At 42.0% G+C, this 21888-nt stretch overlaps 1 protein-coding gene across 5 annotated transcripts; it reads left to right on the top strand.

Annotated features, from left to right (window-relative positions):
• Positions 1–188: 188 nt before the first annotated feature.
• NUDT9 (nudix hydrolase 9) lies at positions 189–19275 on the top strand. Of its 5 annotated transcripts, none has more exons than XM_019552806.1 (9): positions 239–337; positions 1660–1864; positions 4905–5144; positions 6955–7050; positions 8673–8759; positions 12116–12227; positions 12827–12973; positions 16786–16870; positions 18794–19275. In XM_019552806.1, the coding sequence occupies exons 2-9, from the start codon at positions 1713–1715 to the stop codon at positions 18967–18969; spliced, it is 1095 nt and encodes a 364-aa protein (XP_019408351.1). In that variant the 5' UTR covers positions 239–337; positions 1660–1712; the 3' UTR covers positions 18970–19275. The 5 variants fall into 5 exon arrangements, with proteins under 5 accessions (XP_019408354.1, XP_019408351.1, XP_019408355.1 ...); XM_019552807.1 differs by lacking the exon at positions 239–337 and adding an exon at positions 702–721; XM_019552809.1 differs by lacking the exon at positions 1660–1864 and having other exon boundaries at positions 189–337.
• Positions 19276–21888: the final 2613 nt, after the last annotated feature.

Here is a 21888-nt window from a genome sequence, read left to right as displayed (position 1 = left end):
GGAGGCCACAGCTCACGCTTCTGATAGGACGCACTGCTCCCGCCCCCTCCCTCGGCGAGTGTGAGGAGCGTAGCCAATCGGGAGGCGCCCCCGCCCTGAGGTCACAGCTGTTGGAGCGCTAGCGCTCGGGAGAGAGCCCACGGTTTGGTAGCCGGCGCTCGCGTCACTGGCGGGGAGGAAAGAGCAGCTGCCGGAAGCGACGGAGCCCAATCGAGTGGTGGATGAGGAGTGATTGTCACGGCGGTTGCCCTATCACCAGCCGCCTCCCGCAGAGGGGGGCGGGGCGCTGCAGCGTTGGTGTCTGCGGGAGATTTGAGTTGGGAGGCGGCCCGGGGTGGTAAGCGGTCGCCCGCGGGGGGGCGGGGAAAGGGTCATCTTCCCTCTCTTGGCGGGGGAAGCGCCCACTTCAAGCTCCTGGTGTTGGGGGCAAGTGCTGGGCGCGGCCGAGTGGGCGGGGCCGGGGGCGGCTTGTTTCTCTGCGCAGGCCCGAGACCCTGTCACACGTTACGCATAAAGCACCATTGGCTGGTAATAAATGTCAACCGGTCGATCTGCCGTTTGCTGTCAAACCGACTGCGCGATACATGTGAGCCGTCCGCACGTGCAGGAATGATCACAGGCTGAAAAGGACCCTTCGGTGAAAGAAAGCCAACCAACTACAGAGTCAGTGCACGAAAACGTGGAATGCAGTGGTTCCAAAATGGGGTTGCGGTGTTAACAGATGGGGTGGGGGGCTGTGGGTTGGGAGTGAGGGGCCATGCTGAGGAAATGGGGCCATAAATGGAGTCATGCTGAGGACAATGTTAGGAAGTGCTGGTGTAACAGGGCTGGAGGTGGTTTCCAGCCAGCCTGGAAACCACCATTTGAATGTGTGGCAAAGGCCCCTAAAGGACACCTCCTCTCACCAGGGTTCATGGGGGCAAAGTATCAAGCTCTTCTGTGCTCTTGCCAAGCCTCAGCCTGCCACAGCAGGGCAAATGGTGCTGCCAGGCAAAAAATCCTGCAAAAAGCCTTCTGGGCATACATGTGTAAATCATGGTCATTTAAATCCATGACAGAACATGGAGAGTAATGGTCTCAAGTTGCAGCAAGGGAAGTCTAGGTTAGATGTTGTGAAAGCTTTCTCAGTAGGAGGGTAGTAAAACCCTGGAACAGGTTACCCAGAGAAGTGGTGGAAGCTCCATCATTGGAGGTTTTTAAGACCTGGCTAGACAAAGCTTTGGCTGGGATGATCTATTTGGGAATCATCCTGCTTTGAGCAGGGGTTGGACTAGATGTGATCTGAGGTCCCTTCCAATCCTAACTGTCTATGATTAATTGGTGCAGACCAGGAGCTGGGCCTGTGATGCCTTTTGATGAGATGAAATCAGTGACAGGTTTACCTAACTGCCGCTTATTGTTATCCAATAAACCCAAGCATGAGTTTTTTAGGGAGACTTTGCTGTGTGAAAAACAATATAGGAGGCACTTTTCTTTGCTTTTTAGGGTTTTTCATTCATTTCAACACAACATCTAATATGCACAGTTTTAAAATTACACCAAAAAGATGGTTTGATTTCACTGCAGTCAGTAGAGTTATGCCTCTAAAACTGGCAAAAGTATCTTTATTTTTCTGATGAACCATTCTATAGAATAAATGAACATGGCTACTTCTTATAGGGGATGAAGCATCTACAATCGGATGTTTCTGGCTTGGAGACCCATAGTTTTTGATGCAGTTCCTGCATGTGATGGCAAGGTGCTGCCTGGCTCGGACGATCACCGTGGTGTCGCTCACTGTCAGTCTGTCTGCGGTTGGTCTTCTGACCTCTAGTTGCCACTTCCTCCACCCGCTACTCCAGCCACTCAGGAAAGTGTCCTACAGGTATTTTAACTGTAAAACAGCTTTGCCATTTCCTTCTACTCCCTAATCCTCAACAAGGAGACCAGCTTGAGGTCCGAGGACTAGATACTATAAATATGTGCTTTTCCTTAAATATGAGAGTGGGGTTATCCATATGTAAAGCTAGGCAGGATCTGGGATTAATTTGTCATCCAGTTACAATTTGCCCAGAAGCAGCAAAGTATTTCAGATGTTATCATCCAAAATCCTGCATCATCTAGCTGTACTAGACTAGTTGCAAATGTGACTAAGTTAAACATTCCCCTTCAGTGACTAATATCATGTTAGATGGGAAGACTGTAAATGCATCTGAGAAATCAAGCAAGATCTTAAATGTCTCAAAATATTTTATTGTCCATGGAAGTGTGAAAACCTAAACAAATCTTAACTTTTTACTTTTAAAAAAGCAATGTAAGGACTTCTATTATGTTGACTACAAGTAAACGTTATATCTTTTTATACCTGTCATTTTGAACAAAGCAAAGCAAAAGTAGCACTGTACTCTGGGTTGAGCTATGATGTCACCTGGAATCTTACCACTTCTGTACGAGGAAAGTGAAACTAAGAACATAATGTATTTCTTTCCATTTGTTGAATTGTTTTACTCAGACCACAGCCTTTCATTGTGTATGAGGTTCTGTATTGATAAACTTATTTTATATGTAGGACATTCTAAATAGGTGTTTTAATACTATGTTTATAGATTATAGCTAGGGATCTACTCTAATCACGGTGAGACTAAACAGTTTTCATGGGTGGTTTGTGACATAAAGAGCAAATTCTGTAGCTATTTCCTGGATATGTTTCAGTGGCCCTGCCCCATGGTACTGATTGGTGGAGAGGCTTATACCATATAATTTAATAGCAAATTCTGTGGAAAAATAATTACATTGTGTAGTTTGTCATAACTCTGTATTACTACTAATGTAGTAATTTATGCTAACATTAATAAAAAACATTCGAGTTGCTAAACATTAGCATGCAGCATCCACCGGCAGTTTCAGTTGATGTCCCGTGTCTCTGTGTTGTTGAGACTTGTCCATAAACTAAAATCATATGTTCTGTGTCTGCTGAATTCGTTGGAATTGTAAAGCAGTGTTTTGCCAAGTCATAGACATATGTGGTAACTAATCAGAAACAGAGTCCCAAAGCTCAGTTGCTCTTAAAAGCATCTGGCATTCTTTGACAAAGTTCATGTAAGCAGTACGTTCCTTGTGATGGTGTTTCTGCCTTCCAGGGATTGATTTATTTAGCTGAGGGCATTGTCTGTGAAATCCACAAAATAATTACTAAAAATAAAATGCTGGCTCCCCAATGGAAGCCAGCCATCCTCATGGCCACTGCTGTTTGGCTTTGCAGCTTGCCCAGGGCGTGGGGGGGTGGGAGAGAGGGCAGGAGGTTGGGGAGAAGGAGGGAGCTGCTGGCACGAAGGGGAGACTATTGCCCAGGACCACCCCAAGTGGAGGAAGAGTCTGCTGCAAGGTTTCAGTACTTTGAAACCTTATGATAACAACAGGAGACAGAAAAGTGGGAGTGGTAGAAACAGCATGTCACAGACCAAACCAAGAATCTAGAGCCACCCACCCCACTGCAACATAGTTGCAATAGAGTCTGTGGATCCTGGATTGGCCTCGTTAGCCATCTTGGGACCCACAGACAAGGCAGTCATGGAAAACAATCATTCTTGATCACAATTGATTGCAGAAGGAGGATATTTTCTACATATTTAAGTGTTCCAACTTGCAATTTGAAATGTTGAATAATTAAAGACCCCTTAAAACAAATGGGGTCTCCTGCCTGACTTGAATTGGCTGTATTAGTTAGTTTATGGAATTCCTAGGGGCAGAATTCATGCATGTGTCTTGAACTTTCAGGCCTAGATAAATATTACTGAGGTGTAACATGTAGAAATTGATAAATAAGCTATACAAACATGGTGATACCTGTAAAATTCAGTCCTGGAGAAGTTGTTATACAATTAAGGCCATAGAAGGGAAAATTCAGAGGTGGGAACTTCTCTGGTTTACTGAAATGCAGGTAAATAAGTGGTCAGTTGATATTATGTATATGTTTCTCTGACAAATATGGTCTTGATTCTCTATCTTTTTCTCAATGTTTTAAGTTTTTTCTATGTGGAATGTTCAGACTTTGAATTAAGTAACTTCATTAAAACTTTATGTATTGCCACAGTTTTGCCCAGAGCAGGGTTGATTTGGAAGTTTGCAAGGTGTCATATATAGATATTTTCCCAAATCAGATTTATTAATTTAGTGTTTAGTTTCTATTTGCAGCTAGACTGTGTTTAAGTTTTATTATTTTTGTTTTGTTAATGTTGGAGTGATGTAGCTGTGATGATCCAGAAATTATACAAGAGGCAGGGATTGCAGTAGGTGGTATCTTTTATTAGGCAACTGCATGGTTGGGATAAAGTTAGACAAGCTTCCAAATGCATGGCATTCCAATTTTGAAGAAATACCTTGCATTTCAAAGCTTGTTTAATTTTATTCCAGCCATGTAATTGGTCCAGAAAAAAATATCACCCATAAAGATCTTTGCCTCTCATATAATTTTTGTGCATCTGGACATGCTTTTTGATGTGAATGTATTTTATAATATGACTTGATAGGCAGTAAGAGAATTGCAGAATCAAGTGTTGGAAAATTCCCTTCAATCTATGATGGCTATTTACACCTTGGAGAAAGCATGGCTTGCATTTGGCACTGGTGTGCACATCTATCAGCTATGGCACGATTCTCAGTGCGTATTTGATCAGAGGCACCAATACCAAACAACTGGTGTTTGCATTTCAAAAGGAAACCTCTCAGTCTACCCAGACGGACCAGAATATATTTCAAAAGGTTTCGTACTGAGAGAGAGTCTTTATCCCTCTTGAGTAATTGAAAGCAACACAGTGAAGACAGGCATGGAAGTGAAGAGCATCCGATTATCCCTGCACCATACAAGTGCACATGACTTGTGACGTGTGTAACATTTAGGTTTTTTTTTTCCCCTTCCCCAATAGTGTATATCCAGCACATTGGTTTCATCTTTACTCTGTCAATATGTCAAGCTATTATGACTCAAAGGAGAAGTCCCACCACAGCAAAGCACTCACCTCTCCTTATCCAGGATCAAGTGTTGAGCGTAGCAAAGTCCCCAGTGACAAAGTGGACTGGTTAGTTGAGTGGAAGGATTACAGCCCCGTGGAGTACACAGCAGCATCCATCTTGGCTGGACCTAAGTGGGCAGATCCTCAGATCAGGTGAGCAGTGTCTATCCAACAGAATTTGAGAGCTTGTGGCTTTAGAAGAGGTGTTGGTGGTCTTGAATGAATGGATGGATGTACTTGGCACAGTTGGAAATTACAGATGTAGCTAGTCCTGTGATATACTTAGTTCTGTGATAGTAAAAAGGTTTACTGATGCAGAAAGAGAGCTCCCTTCAAACAGTGAGATAAATATAATGGCACAGCACTCTCAGTCTGTCCTTTCAGACATTGTGGAGCCTAGAACCTTGCTGTGGCTCTATCAAGACAGAGTTTTTTTCTAATGTACATCAGTAGTGCTCAAACTTTTAGCCTGGCATGCAGGATCAGTTGTGCAGGGCCAGTCTATGGACCAGATTCCTCACAGGATCAGTACCCAAATTGTGCCTCCATGCTACCCCAGCCCTGCGTATCTGATGTGCTGTGCAGGGGCACACTATCTGGCCCACTGGGCTCCCCCTGGGTCCAGAAATTTGGCCATAACGGAGTGGCAATTAATGCTGCCCTGCTGCCAGATTTTTCTGACCTGTGGGGAGCCCAGCTGGCTGTTTGTTACAGCTCTGTGGATCGGATCTGGCCCATGGGTCGGGGATTGAACACCCCTGATCTACGAGAATGTTCATTTGCTTGTATTTGCAAAGCAACAAAAATGCAGAAATGCAGTTCTGAGCTGAGCTTTTGCGGTCAAGAAATGCAGAAGACTGAATGCCCAGCTGTAACTCTACTTCACTCTGATGCCCTTTCTAATTATGTGATTGTATTGTATTAAAAAAAACCATATGCCTTTTTCTACAACATTAGATATGTGTGCATGTCTAAGCTTACCATACAGTTTATCCTAGGTTTTGTATACATGCACAAATATATCAGGGGAGTGCAGAATAAGGTTATACTTAGTTTCTTGGTCTTAACTTTCATATTTCCTGACTTTGCTGCACTAACATACATTCATATTTATTAGTGACTATATTATTGTACAGCACCCTCTACTTCAGGCTCTTGAGAATTGACTAAGCTATGCTAGTGCAAAGTAGCTGAAGTATCATAGTGAATTCTCTCACTAATTGTTTATGATTCTTTAGTCCTGATCCATTTTCAGATGTCCATGTTATCTTCTGAGTGAACCAAGTTTCAGAGAAAATTAATGAGTAATTTGAAGTTACAAATATTTGACAAACCATTTTGAACAATGCCCAACTTATCATTGGGCATATGTATGCTCCTTTACAGACTTCTGAGGGGAAGGTTTCAAAGCTACAGGTGGCATTAATGTTTGCTGAAATGAAACAAGTGCTCAGTAAATAATCTTCTTAGGCTTGAAATTTGGTAAATTGTTGCCAACCAGTGAGAAATTGTATCCATTTCCAGTTTCAAAACTCGGTGTTCTGTCATATACTAATTTCTCAAAATACTTCTAAAACATTTTGAAACACAGATTTTTTTTTTATCTTTGTCAAAATAAATATGAAATATTAAATTTTGATCAGAATTCTTTTGACTATAAACAAAAAACATTTGAACAGAAGGCAAACGCAACATACAGTGAATATTTTAGAAGCGTAAAAATTAAATCCGTATCTCCCCAGTTCTAAGTACCACAAAGATCTGCCATTAGCAGCTGTTGATATTTTAATGACTATAATTGCAGATGGAAAGTGGGGTTAAAATTCAGTTCTGTGCTATTTGGTGAGCCAAGCACCATTTGTGTGGCAGCTGCTGTTGTGGACATTTTGGATTGATTTACAACCTTTGTAATGAAGAGTGATGTGTTTATTAACTTGTTATTTGCATTCTGTTCTGAAACCAGTGACAAACACTTTTCTCTCAAGTTTAATGAGAAAGATGGACAAGTGGAGAGGAGGAGTCTTAGTGGCTTGTATAAGGTTGAAAATGGGCGGCCCAGGTAGGTGTTCCTTTCTCCCTTGCTGTTTTCTATGATGACGATATTTTAGAGGTTTCTTAATGTCAGTCTGTACCTGGTTTAGTAGGTATTATATGCTAGACTAGAAGTATGTCTTTGTGCATCCATTTGTGCAAACACTGGGCTCCAGAAAGTCTGCCAACAGGGTTGTAGCAGCCCAAGGAACTGGTAGGCCTCTAGCTAATATCACCCAAGGGTGGGTGGGTGGCATTACCACATCAGCTATAGGATGTGCGCGTTTAGCACATTTCAGCCTTTTGAGGAAATGTTGCCTTCATATTCTCCCTGCCCCCTCTCTTGTAGATACTCCCATCTCTGGATGCATATTTCTTTTACTTCAGATGCAGTGGCTTTTATTTCAAATGGTGATATACTTTGTACTTCCCTGGAGCAAAGTCAGTCTGAACCTTGGTATTGGAACTTGTTTGTGCTTCAAGTTAATAATTATACTAGACCTCCTTTACTGTATTTCAAGTTGGGAGATAGTTAACTAGCAAGCTGAAGCCAAGATTGTAGGATGCTTGAGTTTTTTCATGTAAGGTGCCAAGTAATTCTTATGCAAACCATCCAATTGGACAACCCATATTGGGAGGAAAGATGGCAGGGGGTGCTACCTCACCCAACACAAGAGAACAAGGATTCTATGTTCTTTTGGTTCTGTCCTTAAACTGATGTGTAGAACTGATTCAGCAACTCTGTCACCATTTCTTTCCTAGGTTGTCCCTTAGGTGGTACAGCTATATGACCCCATCCCATTGCCCTTCATCCTTTCCTTTGGGTCAGGAGTAAGTTAGAGCCCTCAGGAGGTCTAATGTGTGACCTGAAGGTTCGATTGTATCGCCTCTCAAATGCCATTTCATTTTTTGTTGTAGATTTTAGAAAGCAAACCTAACAAAACACCAAAGGGTGGCCATCTAAAGTTCCGCAAGCCCACAACATGTGGTTAAAAGGCAACTATAGGATTGTGCAAAGCAAACAACTGTGGAGTTACTCTTACTGTTTTTTCAATTTCGAAATCACCGTGTAGTCTTATTTCATAATGACATATTTAATAACAGTTCTACCCATACTTCAGCCTTATTTCTTCCATCTTTCCTCCTCATTAAGTCGCTCTTATCATACTTTATATGCCTGAGGGTAAGATAGGCATCCATTTAAATTATGTGGGTAGCTCTAACCATTGATTTCAAAATGTAAGATTTGAAATTTGCAAAGCCTGATTTAAGTGTGCCGGCTTATTCATGTGGGAACAGCCTGTTGCTGCTTATTAGTGCTGCTTGCATCTCACTGAGGTTTATTATTCTTTAGTTAAGGTGCTTTGCTTCTTATAATAATCTTGAAATTGGTAGGACTTGGTCCATTTCAGGACTGCTAATGTCACAGTACTGACAGCTGTTGAGATAAGTTAGAATGTTTAGATGTACATCATGCAATTTTTGATTGCCTAAACCTATTCTATGTGCCTGAGATGCAACATGTCAACACATGCTATATAAATATACTCTTCTTTCTTTTTGCAGATTCTTATTTGAGTGAAGACAACTTCTCAGACTATTGGCACATGAGAGTTTGATTATTTAATGTTACAACACCTTCTCTTTCAGAAACCCAGTAGGCAGGACTGGACTGGTAGGGCGAGGGCTGTTAGGGCGCTGGGGACCAAATCATGCTGCAGATCCTATTATAACCCGGTAAGGAACAAATGACCAGTGGATGGTGTCACAGGTGCAGTAGGAAAATAGAGAAATTGTAGCATGTATGCACATCTGGAACATTGGTACATGGAACATTGTGAATATATCTTGATATCTTGATATGTATATTTTCCACATGGATTTTACCTGTATGCAGTCCATTTAATGAAATATTTTTATCTGTTTCTATTTTACTTCCTCAACCAGGGCAGGCTGTTGCTTAAAGGCAACTGCTTAAAAAAAACAAAAGAGAAAACCATGAACTGATGAAGATGAGGATAATTAGTGAAGTCAAATCCTGCAGGAAAATATTCATAATAAAAATGGAATTTTTTTGTTCTGCACAATGGTGTTGCAGAACACCATATATTTCAATAGTCAAACTATTGCACTGCAAAATCACCAGTTATTTTTACAATAAAAATTGTCTGTTTGAGATTTCCATTCATTAAGGACTGTGCAGGAGGCATATCAAGAGATGAGTGTCTCCATTGCATGGTTTAAAATGCTGTCCTTGATCTTATCTAAGTGAGTTCTCTTGCAAGTCTATGTTTTGCTGTACATGTCAAAGAAAAAATTGACACGTGGCTTATAAAACTACATTAAAATAGTTTATGTAGCACAGTCAGAAATTAGGAAATCCTACAAGTAAGGCTTTTTGTGCATTATGATGCAGTTTTAGTAACATGCTCTCATGCCCTTCCCCACTTGCCCCAGAGAACTACTGTCTTATTCCTTTTAAAGGATAAGAAGGGCTCTGTGGTGGGGCATCTTTGGTGCCTGCCACTTTAAGGGCAGAAAACAGGCAGTAGTCAGGTACCTGATGAGGGCAGCCATTTTGTATCCAGGGATATAAGCTAGGCTGTAGTTTGCTGATGGAAAGAAGGACGTAACATCAGGCTGAGAGGGTGCTATGGCTATAATCAGGAGATAAGGACAGGGGCAATGGGGAGGAGGTGACCCTTTGTCCTGGGTAAGAAATAAAACTTCACCCTGTTGAGGAAGGGTGGTATGGTGGAGCTCCTAGTGGCATGGGAGTCTCCAGGAACTGCCAGGCCAGTTACCTCCCTGGTGAAAGGTGGGTTGGGGTGCTTTAAAAGCCCAGCCCCACATCCCTGGTGGTGCTGTAACGATCAGAGGGAGCCCAGGGCTTGTTAAGGAGCCCAAAGGCAGAGCTCGGGCCAGAGTAGGGACCTGGGGCCACACCCAAGGCAGCAAAAAAAGCTTCGGGTGCGAGTGAGACCTTAAGAGAGAGGGGCAACAAGTAGTGAAACCCTGAGAGAGAGAGAGGCAATGAACAGAGTGGCCCTGTGAGTGTGGGTGAGGGAGGAGGCCCAGTGGGGGCATAGTGGCCCAGTAAGGGGCTAGGAGCAAAATAGTCTTACAGTTATAGAATTGCTCAGTCAATGCTCAGGTGAGGGTAGTGGGAGACACTCAAGAGACTGCACCGGGGCTGGCTGAGGCAAGGAGAGCTAAGCCCAAAGCTGGGTGAGGCCAGGTGGGAGGTGTGTGGCCCTGAGAGAGAGGGCAGTATGAAAAAGGCTGAGTGAGAGCCATCAGAGTTAGTGGGACCCTGGTGAGAGAGGGGTAGCATGTGAGTGGCCCTCCAGGGCTGTAGAAAAGAGCTACAACTGTGTGCCCAGTTTGCTTTGGCCATAGGCCGGAGAAGTAACATCTGCAAGGCATGGGAGCCTCGTGGGGGAGGTTGGAGCTGGTATTAGGCTTTTGTCAGCAGGGCAAGTAATGGGTAGCCTCCCCCTTTAGTAACAAGTCTCATATTTTTCTATCAAGGCGTGGCAGGTGAGCGAAGCGGGCTGTTACCTCAGGAGCAGGGCGGCCAATGGAGACCTGATGAGGAGGCCACCCTTTTACAGGCTCGCAGCATTTTTTTGTTATTTCATAAGTGGTTTATTTATCACACACCTAGTGTCTGTTCTGAATACAAAATTCTAATTTCTGTGCGAGTTTCTGGGCCTCTGTATCTGTGGTGCTTGTTGCTATATTCTCTCTATAGACCCTTAAGAATTTGTTCCCCAGCTCCCCATGGAGGGAAGAGAGCGTATTATCTGGATTTTATAGATGAGGAAACTATACAAAAATGTAAGATAAGATCTGCATTGCATTAGCTGCATCTTGTTTAAGCATGCCTAACTTCATTTTAACTAGCCAAGGTGCTGCTAGCAAATTTAGCAACAGTAATGCAGAGCTATTTCTTTTTGGGTAGACTTGGAGGCCCCATTTACACGTGACATTTAAGGTCTGATTAACCAGTTAATCATGCGTAAAGTGGTCACCTGACACAGTCAATTAATGGCTTGATAAAAAGAGGAATAACTACGAAGTTATTCCACAGAATATGAGTAATAACTTTTGTAGTTGCTTCCTATCACATCATTAACTGACCATGTGGCCAGTGGCCCCATGGCTGGGAGCCTCATTAGCTGATTATAGCTCCCAGCAAGGGGGCCCATGTGCACCCCTGAGCCTGGGAGGTCCCAGCCATGGGGGTGACTAGGGTATCCCTTACTTGGGAGATGGTAGCAGATGTGGTCTCTGACTTGCCAGGAAGCCTGGGATGGGTGTCAGCTGGCAGGGGTCTCCCAGCTGCGGGAGCTTGCCTCTTGCTGGTGAAGGGGTAGCTGGGATTGCACTCCCGCTGCACAGGCAGTATGGAACAGTGGGGTCTAATGCACAATCCCACAGTTACACTTCCTGCCATGCATGTGCAGCTCAAGCATTAGATCCCATCGCACCTTTGCGTGCATATGTAGAGGGGCCCATAGTCTGCTGGATTTAGTGCTGCTGTAGGTAGATGCTAACACTGCCCCAGCTTGCTCTGCATAGGCTGTAATCATAGCCATAAAAGAAGAATGGCCACCTGAAATGGCACAATCAGCTGCCATGTTTGGCACATGTCAGAGCAGCAGATTGAGTGGTGAGTAGAGCAGCCCTTGGGGAGGTGGTGGGGCTTAGCTTGTGGCACACCTGCTATAGAGGCACATAGTGGGACAGAAGGGTATCCCACCCCTGCTATAGTGAATGAGGATGAATTAGTGGATGAGGCAGTATATGAACTTGGGTCCTCCCCACTTTGGATCTTGTGCTCATTCCTCCTGATCACTGTTTCAGGCACAGCTGTGAATACTTAATGCTTGGCCTCTGCAGTCTAAAACTGGGCAGTCTAAAACTAGGCATCTGGAAAGTAAGGCATACAGCGTTTACTTGTTATGGATGAAGTCTTAACTGATTTTCTATTTTGCAGCAGCTGATGCAGGAGTCTTGTCAAATCACTACATGGCCTTGATTAATTCTAAGGAGTGGAAAATAATTTTTCCTGTTTGTCATTCCTGCAGGTGGAAAAGAGATAAGAGCAGTAGCAAAATAGCTCATACAGTCTCTGGCAAGAACATTTTACAGTTTGTAGCAATCAAGAGGAAAGACTGTGGGGAATGGGCCATCCCAGGGGTAAGAACCAAAGCACCAAATAGACCTAAGTAATACCATGAAAATATAAGGCGCTGTAGATTTGTTACACTTACTCATAAATATGCATTATGTACACTTAGTATGTGTATAAAATGACCATATCTTGCAAAGCAGATGGGAATGCCTTGAGAAACATCAGTTTAACCAAAGAAGTCCACCATTTTATATCCTCTGCTATTGTTGGACATGATTAATTCTAGTTAAACATAATGGTCAGTTTTACATATGCTCAAGGAGGCAGCACTTTAATTAAAGCAGCCCTGAGAGTAATTACCACACTTCAACAGATTCAATTAATCAAGTCTGCTTTGATGCTCTGTGATTACAACTCATTGGAGCAGCCTCCATGCTCATGTATAGGCACCCAATATTTTTTGCCTTGTTTGTTTAGAGATATTGTGCTTCTTTCTTGTTTATGTTGGAGTACTGCATCATTGATGTTCTACAAATGTATTGTACATTCCTCAAGTATCTATACCGTCTAACTTGGAATAATAAGATGTACAAAATAAAGATCAGAAAAATATCAAGAGCAGAAAGAATATAAGAGGGATATCGGTATTGGATTTCTTTTTAAGGGTATGGTGGATCCAGGAGAGAAGATTAGCGCCACACTGAAACGAGAATTCGGTGAGGAGGCATTGAACTCCTTGCAGAAATCTGCTGCAGAAATAAAAGAGCTGGAGAAACAATTAGACAAACTCTTCAACCAGGAACACTTGGTGGTAAGCCTTTCCCCTTTTGTGATTGTGTTGTGAGCTTTAAAGTCTTTACTGAAAGCTCAGTGGAATTCACAGGAGACTGAATTAACACAAAATGCTTGTTTTTTTGGGTTTTTTTTTTTCTACAAGTCTAAAGTGTTCTGTTATAGCAGTAGGTTCTGCTTATCCTTCGTTTGAGAAATATCCTTGCAGTTAAAGGTAATGTAAGAATGAAGTTGTAGCTGTGACGGTCTAGAAATTGTCCATTGTTGGACCAATTATGTCATTAGGATAGACAAGCTTTTGAATGCAAGAGGGCTTGAGGAAGAATGCCTTGCGTCTGACAGTTTGTCTAATTTTATCCCAGCCGCATAGTTGTTCCAATAAAGGATATCAGCCTAAGAAATCCTTGCAGTTGAAGACAATCCTGAATTTTAAAGCAGGCTTACCTAGCACAAAACTTTGTTTTGGAACTGGTCAGTTGAATCTTTTCTTGAGTATGGAATCATGAGCAGGGCAAAGCCTTGTTTACTTGGGAGGGACACTCTGTAAAGGACATTTTCTGCCTCTGCCTGATCAGTTGCTTGCTTGGCTAACATAAACGCTTTTAGAGAAATTTTTCCTTTTGGGCAAACAGGAGTTCTGCTGAGTTTTCTGCAGAGCCTTAAAGTTAGGATTCCTAGAAAATATTCTGGTTTCAGAGATTTCATAGACATTAGGGCTGGAAGGGACCTTGCAAGATCATGGGGTCCAGCCCTCTGCCTAAGGGGCAGGAAGTCATTTGGGGTTCAATGATCCCAGCAAGATAGGCATTTAAGTAAATGTAAATGTCCAGAGTAGGTGCTTGCACCACCTTTGGGGGGCATCTGTTCCAGGCAGTAAAGAAGTTTTTCCTTATGTCCAGCTGAAAACAGTCTTCCAGGAGTTTGTAGCTATTGGACCTTGTCTTTCCTTGGGTGCCCTGGTGAGCAGGCATTCTCTAGGGTGGATTGATTTTAAATCAAGGTGATTCAGGGGAGTGCCTTTGTTTAAAACATCATCAGTAAATATGTACTGTTTAAATGGTTCCCCTCTAGCCCTGAAACTTATTATGACTAGCATAACTGAGGAGTGATTTTTGAGATGCCCATGCCATGGCAGAATTATCTTCTTCAGAAGTTAGGCCTTTATATCTGGGGTTGAGAATGTTCACGAGAAGATGAGGTGGAGTTAGTGCCTGATCCATTCGCTTCTTTATTGCCTGCAGTTTAACTTTCTGGTTAGGTATTTCTTTCTTCAGTGTCTCTTGAAGCACCTTCCAAATTTTGACCGCATCAGCAAAGCAGCAATAATGTCTCTGAACTTTGTTTAAGGCTATGGATATAGGCTTCAGTATATTGAGTATATCCTCTACAGTCCTCTTTAGTCTAATGCTAGATACTTTGGATGAGATGCTTCCATTTATTTTATCATGGTTTTCTTCACAAATTTTTATGCGAATAGGCCAGTTCTTAATAAATTGTTCAAAACAATCAACCGCAGAATTCCATCAAACATCTTGAGGGAGAATTGGTTTGGATCCTCCTGCTCTCTTTAGTGATGCTGAAGCAAAATGGTTGTTACGGAAGTATTTTGCAAGTTCAACAACATATTTTTTTTATTCCTGGAGAAGTATTTAAGTCTTTGGCTAAAAGATGCATTAAATGGGCACTGCAGCCATATGTTATTAAGGAGCATCCTTCCGTTTCTTCTTCTACATATCTTCTCATCTTTGCCATGTTTGCAGCATTGTCTGTGACAATACTGCGCATGTGACAGTTGAATTTTTGTTCATGGTTTAGTACAGCTTTCACTGCCACTTGTTTTAAATAATCTGCTGTGGGCATTTCCCGATGTATCTTTTGTTTCTGAAAGAGATGCAACCCCATCTTCTGTTGTCACACAGGCACATATTACCAGATTATTGTGTACATTGCTTCCCACATCAAGGCTCAAACTGGCAAATTTCCCCTGAGTATTTCTTGCACACTGTCCAAGTTCCTTCTAATACACCGTATCTAGCAACCTTCCACCAATGTCCGCTCTACCAGGTGGAGTGGAGCTTGGTCGTAAGGACTCAACCATGTCAATGAAGTGTTTATTGTTAACAATGGGAAAAGGAGAATTTGTGGCATAAATGAACCCAGCAACCTTTTCATCTGTGGTGTCTTGTTATTTGCTAGTCTTTGTTATAAGCCCATCCATGGTGGTGGTTTTACAGGATGATTGAAATCTTTTGTTTCTACTCATACTTTGTTGTCTGAAATATGTTTAGTTGTAACATTGCTGCTAAAAGTACCAACGAGTGACTATGAAGTTGTTGCAGATAGACAGTCAAAATCTCTTATGCTTAAATGGCATCCTGAAACAAAAGTGATTTTTGAATAGTCATTCTTCTCAGTTCTTCTCACACTATTCTTCATTTAATCATTTACATTTTTTTCAACAAGGATGCAGATCCGATTCCAAATTACCAAAAAAAGCTACAACAGACTGCACTTCGATTCAGATTCAGAGAATCAGCGATTCAGCCATAGACACAACTTAAAATGTGTTTTCTACATACCTCAAGGTACCAGGCGCAGTTCGTGAACACTAAGATGGTGGAGTGGATGGAGCATCCCACAGAAGCATGGGGGGTCCTGTGCGTGCTCAGCAGCAGACCCGCTCGGTGACTGGTGCCTCCTGGGTCTTGGGGAGCACCTGGGGTTCCCCCATGGCCAGTCGTACTTCTGGTCCACTTCCTGGTCCGCCACCGAGCACGTGCGGGGGGGGTGCCCCCACGTTCCTGTGGGATGCTCCATCCACTCCACCATCTTAGCATTCACAAGCCATGCCTGGTACTTCGAGGTATGTAGAAAAAATATTTTAAGTTGTGTCTATGGCTGTATCGTTGATTCTCTGAATCCAAATCGAATCTTCAGATTCGGATTCAGGCAAATCAAATCGGGACAGTGATCCGAATCAGCAAATTGAATCCCTGTCCCCTGAATCGGGTTGAATCTGAATCGAATGCAGCGCACCCCTGGTGAATAGTTGTGTTTGTCTATAGCCTAAGGTTCCACAGAGCAGACAGCATCTTAATACAGGGTTACATGTGCTTGCATTTAAAGATTTTACTCCTGGTACCAGAAAGTGTCTTGAACTTGTGTGCTGGATATTTTGCCCTCTCTTGGCAGGGTAAATTAGCTCATGCTGAACTCCATTCAGCCCCAGTTAGACAACTTGTGTATCTCTGCAGACTACAGCATAGTGCAGAAGAGACATAACTGGAACATCACTGGAATTATGAGGAAAAGAGATATTAGGTGGATTCAGTCAGAAAAGGAAAAATTAGGCTGTAATGGTCACTGTGATGGACAGAAATCCTGGCTGACCAGTTGTACGATCACGTTCAATTTTTTTTTCATTTGTTTTGTTTTGTTTTTTCTTTTTTAAGTCATTAGGCTAAGGAGAGTTTTGAGACTGTTTTTCTTCAAATTCTGTGAGGTGTGTGGATGCTGATAGGCAGCTGCCCTCATGTAAGATGAATAGTGAGAGAGAGAGGATGGTCATATTTGGTTGAAAAAAACAGTATGGTTCTGATTTAGGAATGTTAAATATTTTTTCCAGCTGCATGAGAAGAGTGGCTGAAAATGTGTGGTGTCCACTGGTGATCAGATTATGAGATGTGAAACTAGAAAAGCTTTTGAGGGTGCATGCACAACAGCACAAGCAGGTTTAAATTAAAATAATTCTTTACCATGGTGGAAATTTCTATGGTTCTGTGTCATCTAACTCTGTTGTGGTATTCAGTTTATTTTATTTTGGTTTCTTAGGTTTATAAGGGATATGTGGATGATCCTCGTAACACAGATAATGCCTGGTTGGAGACAGAAGCTGTAAACTATCATGATGAATCTGGTGTGTATCAACATTGCCTTAGGAATTATTCCTTTCAATATACTGTTGGGGAGGAGAGAGCTGCAGGGCCTGAGATGCACATTTCTGCATTTCTTGAGGCGTGAAAATTAGTTGCACATCTAAGGAACAAAACAAAATGTAGTGTGTTTTCAGGGATGGGGGATTAGAGGGTCTTTTTTTCTTATCCTCCCAAGAAGTTCAGCTATGCCACTCAGTGCTCGTTTTATTCCAGCTTGGCCATTTCCAATAACTCTTTGAATGTTTATATTGTCTGCTAAATAAGAAAAAAAAGTCCTTCTGAAGAGTAGATGCATTGTTGAAATACGTATTGGAAAAGACATTGGAAAATGTTATTATGTTTCTATACTATCCTGAGCATTGAAAGGAAGGATTTAAATTTGTCTGACTAGTAACTTGTCAGTAGAAATTCTTGGTGCAACAGATGCATTGCTTTTGGCCATGACCTCTAAAGATAGTCTATATATAATTAATCATAGAACCAGATTGGGTCTCTGGTATTTTTAGATGCCTTGTCTGAAATGGTCCTTTGACCTTTCATTTCTGTTGTGAATAGGTTGTGATGGGAATGCACTCTGGGTCATGTAATAATTAACAGTGTTGGCATCCAGCGTGTTATCACTGACTTCTGATTTAGCACTTACAGAAATAAATCTGAGAGGATTCAATAGCTTTGAGGTATGACCTCAAATTTGTTTCTGTAGGTACCACTGACAGAAGTCAGTGATAACATGTTGAAGGCCAACACTGTCAATGGAGTTATACTAGTTGGGGGAGGGTGGGGAAGGGCGGGGCTAGAGAGGTGGGAAACTCAGATTTTTATTTGTCTTTAACTGCTTTTTCTTTTTAAAGTCATGTTTTTAGCTGCCATGGTCTCAAAGCAACCTTTGGAAAGATGTCCCTTAGACAACTAACATGTGAAGGTCTGCTGGAACTGGCTATGTGTCTGAACTGCTTTCCTGATAGTGCTGCAGAGAAGCGCACCTCACCCAGTCCATAGGTGGAATGAGGCAGTGAAGCTGTCCTGGAGGTGCTCCCCTTCCCAGCTCTCAAGCATACTGGAGACAAAATGGCTGAAGAGTGGCAGTGGGACATACCACCAGCCTGCTTCACTGCCAAACCTGGAAATAAAGCACATGTAGAGCAGGAAGGTGTAGAGGGGGTGGGAAGGCAGGTGCTTCTTGGCAGTGCTCTCAGGAATGCTGCAAAAAACAGAACAGACACTTCCTCAGAGCTGCTACAGAAGGTAGTTCAGACATGCAGCCAGTTTCGACAGACCTTGATGTGTTAATTGCCTAAGGGACATCTTTCCAAAGGTTGCTTTGAGACCATAGCAGCTAGAAACACCACTTTAAAAGGAAAAAGCAATTAAGGACAAATAAAAAGTCTGTCTGTGTTCTCTCCCCTAACTGGTGTAACTCCACTGTCATTAGTGGAACTATTCTTCATCTCTGCTTGGTAAGAAGATATGAAATCAGAATCTGACTCACTTCCTGGGAAGTGGCATGAAAGAGGAAACACCCAGACATTAGGTATATGAAATAAAACTTGCAGTAATCACAGAGAGTACTGAGTGAAAGCTAAAATGTATTATAGTCGCAAGAATGCACTTATAATCAGTGTAATTTACTAGCTAGCCATGGCACTTCCAATATCACAAGAATGGTGTTGCCAGATTTATAGCTATCTACTCATGGTTCAGTTAGACATGTATAATACATGTATACATACCAGGTAACTGTAGTGATCAAAAATCTGGTTGATATTAATTCTAGCAACAGTAATTTGAGTGAGACTGACATGGCCAGGAATACTCTGCAGGAAGTTACAGCATGGAGGATAGTGAAAAGGTAGTGAGGAAGAAGATAAAGTAGTATGTGTTTAATTCTTTTGTTTTGCAATCAGGTGAGACAATGGATAACTTGCCTCTGGAAGCAGGTGATGATGCTGGGAAAGTAAAATGGGTTGACATCAGTGAAAAACTCAAGTTGTATGCTAATCATAGCCATTTCATCAAACTTGTGGCTGAGAAACGAGGAGCCCACTGGATTGAAGAACCTGTCACTGATTGCCAAAAGTGATGGTTCTGGAAACCAAAACAGATATTTGAAGGGCAAGACCATTCTACATCATTCAAAGAGAGAGAGGACATCTTTTATATGTTCCCTTTCATTGGTTTTCAGTACTAACAATAAACTTTTAAGGAAGACGAAGTGGATATATAATGTTAAATCCATCAGACAGGAAAAATTCATATAAAATAGCATGTATATGTGCATGGTCCAGTTAAATTGCTGGCAGAATTTGAGTGCATCCATGTATGGCCTTAATCAGAATTTATGATACTCTTTTGTTTGGCATATAGTTGTAAGTGGAGATGAACTTGAAGAAACTACACTTTTTCTATATTGCCATCCTAGTTTGAGCAAGCTCTTAATATCTGCTCATTTATATTAAAGTGTTATAATCTTAAATTGTACTGGTTTGCAAGCTGGGAATTTAGCTGTTTTATCTTACAGGCTGGCTTCAGGTTTAATATACTGGCTTATTTAAGCCTATGCTCTGAAGGACAAATAGGAGGCATGTTTGCATTTCTTCTGTCATGGGCTAGTATAACTCCATTGCCATTAATGGAAGTACTCTTCATTTAGACTGGGTAAGCAGATCTAAGATCAGAATTTGACTCCCCTCCTGGGGAGTGGAAATTCTTAAGGAATTCACTTTTTCAGTTGAAAGGAGCTTTCAGTATGTGGTTGTCCAACCTTGTGACACACTGGCAGTAATCATTGTGTACATAATTTATAACTTGAAATAAAATGCACATAATCAGAATATTTGCTTGTAGTCATGTCTTCCTTGAATAGACATATGCACACATGCATAGGTTTGCATGTATGTACATGTGCCTGAGTTAACCAACAAATCAAAAACTGCTGTTGAAATACTTGTCTTTTCCCACTATCACAGCATGAAAGTGGATACTTTTTGACCTCTTTTGGTGACTTTGTAAATCACAGGAGTGTGGCAAGACCTGTTTTTAATGCTTCATAGACCACTCCTGATTAGTGAATGCCATGTCTTTATTATACTATCCTTGTATCCCTCCCAGTAGTGTTTCAGTCCTTATCCATTCTTGGGTAAGATTCTATCAGCAGTTAACTTGAACTGTTCTTGCCTTTGTAAGAAGTGGTCTGAAATGTTTGCATGTATATTTTCATCAAACAAACAAGGCACGGCGCTGTTTTCAGGCAAAAATGAGGATAAGTTACCAGTATTTTATTTTTTATGTTCCTCAAATCTGGCCGACTAATATCTCTTACATGCTGATACCCTGCATTGCTTTTTTCAGTTTGCTTTCATATTCTCACATTTTTAAACTTCATAAACTTACTACATTAAAACACAACTGAAAAGTTTCCAAATATCTCATCATGTGAAAAGTGGTTGGGAGGCATCCTCACATTTCATTTTTTGAAACACAAAGCAAAGATCCTGCCATGTACAACTAGTGTTGAACTTAACCAATTTCCAATGTGGTACAAAAACATCTGAAAGGGCTCACTTGTTAAACACCAGAGAGAAGGTCAGGGAGCTGAAAATATATTTCAATGAGTTATACATGTTCTGCAGCTATATCACTGACACTAAGGCACTGGGAGCCACAGGAAAAAAATACATGAGCAGTATAAAGGATGTAGTTAAACTGGGGCCTTTTTTCAGGCTTGTGAAGGTTGTCCAATGGAAAGCATACTTACGCTCTCCAAAAGGGGAACCTGAATTGTGATCTTAGTTGCAGTACAACATACATGGAGGAAGGAACCTTAGACGATCCATTAAAGCAGTTAAAAATAAAATAAAAAAAAAGGTTTGACATTTTGGTAGCCCTTGCCAATACACAGAAGTAATATTTTGGATATTGAGTCCATTATCTTTGATACCATCGTACTTAGAAGCATGAAGTTCCATTCTTTAAACTCATTTTGAAGTTGTTGCTTGCACCTTTATGTTCTTAATGTTTTCATACATACCTAATGGTATGAAAAAGGCCTCCAATTTAGAGTAATAAATAGAAAATGGGCTAACATGGTTTTCCTAAGTGCTTGTACTTAAATTAACTTGTTACCAGAAATAGATCCAAGATTTTATGAAGGGGGGTGCAGTTGCAGTGACCGGTGCTGTAGTGGTGGTTGCAACCCCTGGAGTCCAGCCTTCTCCCCTCCCCTGCACAGGAGGGTGGGCAGACCACACCACAGGAGAAGCAGTTAGGGACTTAGGTCCCAAAGAATGTAAGAATTCTCCCCCTCTTTTCTTTTCCGGGCTCCTCTCTGCCCTTTCCTATGCCTGCCACTGATGGTGTCCCCACTGTCAGCACTGTCCTAGGAGCAAAGGGGGCTCCTGTCCTGCTCCAGCTGGGTTGTGCAAGAGCTGGGATCAGGTTGGGGTGGTGGCAACAGCTGTGTTCCCCTTCCCTATGTCTGCTCCTGGGCTGGTGGGGAACACCTGGGTGGAGCAAGCCCCTACCCACTTGTGACTATGGAACACATGTGCGCACATGTACATACATACAACACACAAGAGAGAATGAATTCCCATCGCAAATTTGGGTATGTTGGGGAAGGAAACAATTTTAGCCCACAAAAAATTTTCTACCTTTTTCTTATGTATATTTTTCTCTTCACATCTTTTAGGTTTTAAAAGGAAAATTGCTTTAAAGTCCATTACAGATGCAGAGTACAATTAATTTCAGTTTCATAGTTTCTAGAGTCGGAAGGGACCTGAGTAGATCATCTAGTCCAACCCCCTGCCATGGCAGGAAAGGGTACTGGGGTCAAACAACCCCAGCAAGGTGTACATCTAACCTCCTCTTAAAGAACCCCAGGGTAGGAGCCAGCACCACTTCTCTTGCAAGTTGGTTCCAGATCCTAGCCGCCCTGACAGTGAAGTAGCGCCTCCTGATATCTAGCCTAAATCTACCCTCTGCCAGCTTGTGACCGTTATTC

The sequence above is a fragment of the Crocodylus porosus genome, unplaced genomic scaffold (genome assembly GCF_001723895.1).
Source record: "Crocodylus porosus isolate Cpor-Errol unplaced genomic scaffold, CroPor_comp1, whole genome shotgun sequence".
NCBI lineage: Eukaryota > Metazoa > Chordata > Crocodylia > Crocodylidae > Crocodylus > Crocodylus porosus.
The sequence above is the reverse complement of the archived record's forward strand: the minus strand, read 5'-3'. Positions and strand labels throughout refer to the sequence as shown.

Excerpts from the sequence above, each read along its gene's own strand:
- NUDT9 (XM_019552806.1), top strand. The coding sequence starts at position 1,713 with ATGCAGTTCCTGCATGTGATGGCAAGGTGCTGCCTGGCTCGGACGATC. Across the intron at positions 5,145-6,954 it reads TGGGCAGATCCTCAGATCAG|TGACAAACACTTTTCTCTCA; the intron begins GTGAGCAGTGTC and ends TTCTGAAACCAG. Across the intron at positions 8,760-12,115 it reads GCAGATCCTATTATAACCCG|GTGGAAAAGAGATAAGAGCA; the intron begins GTAAGGAACAAA and ends TCATTCCTGCAG.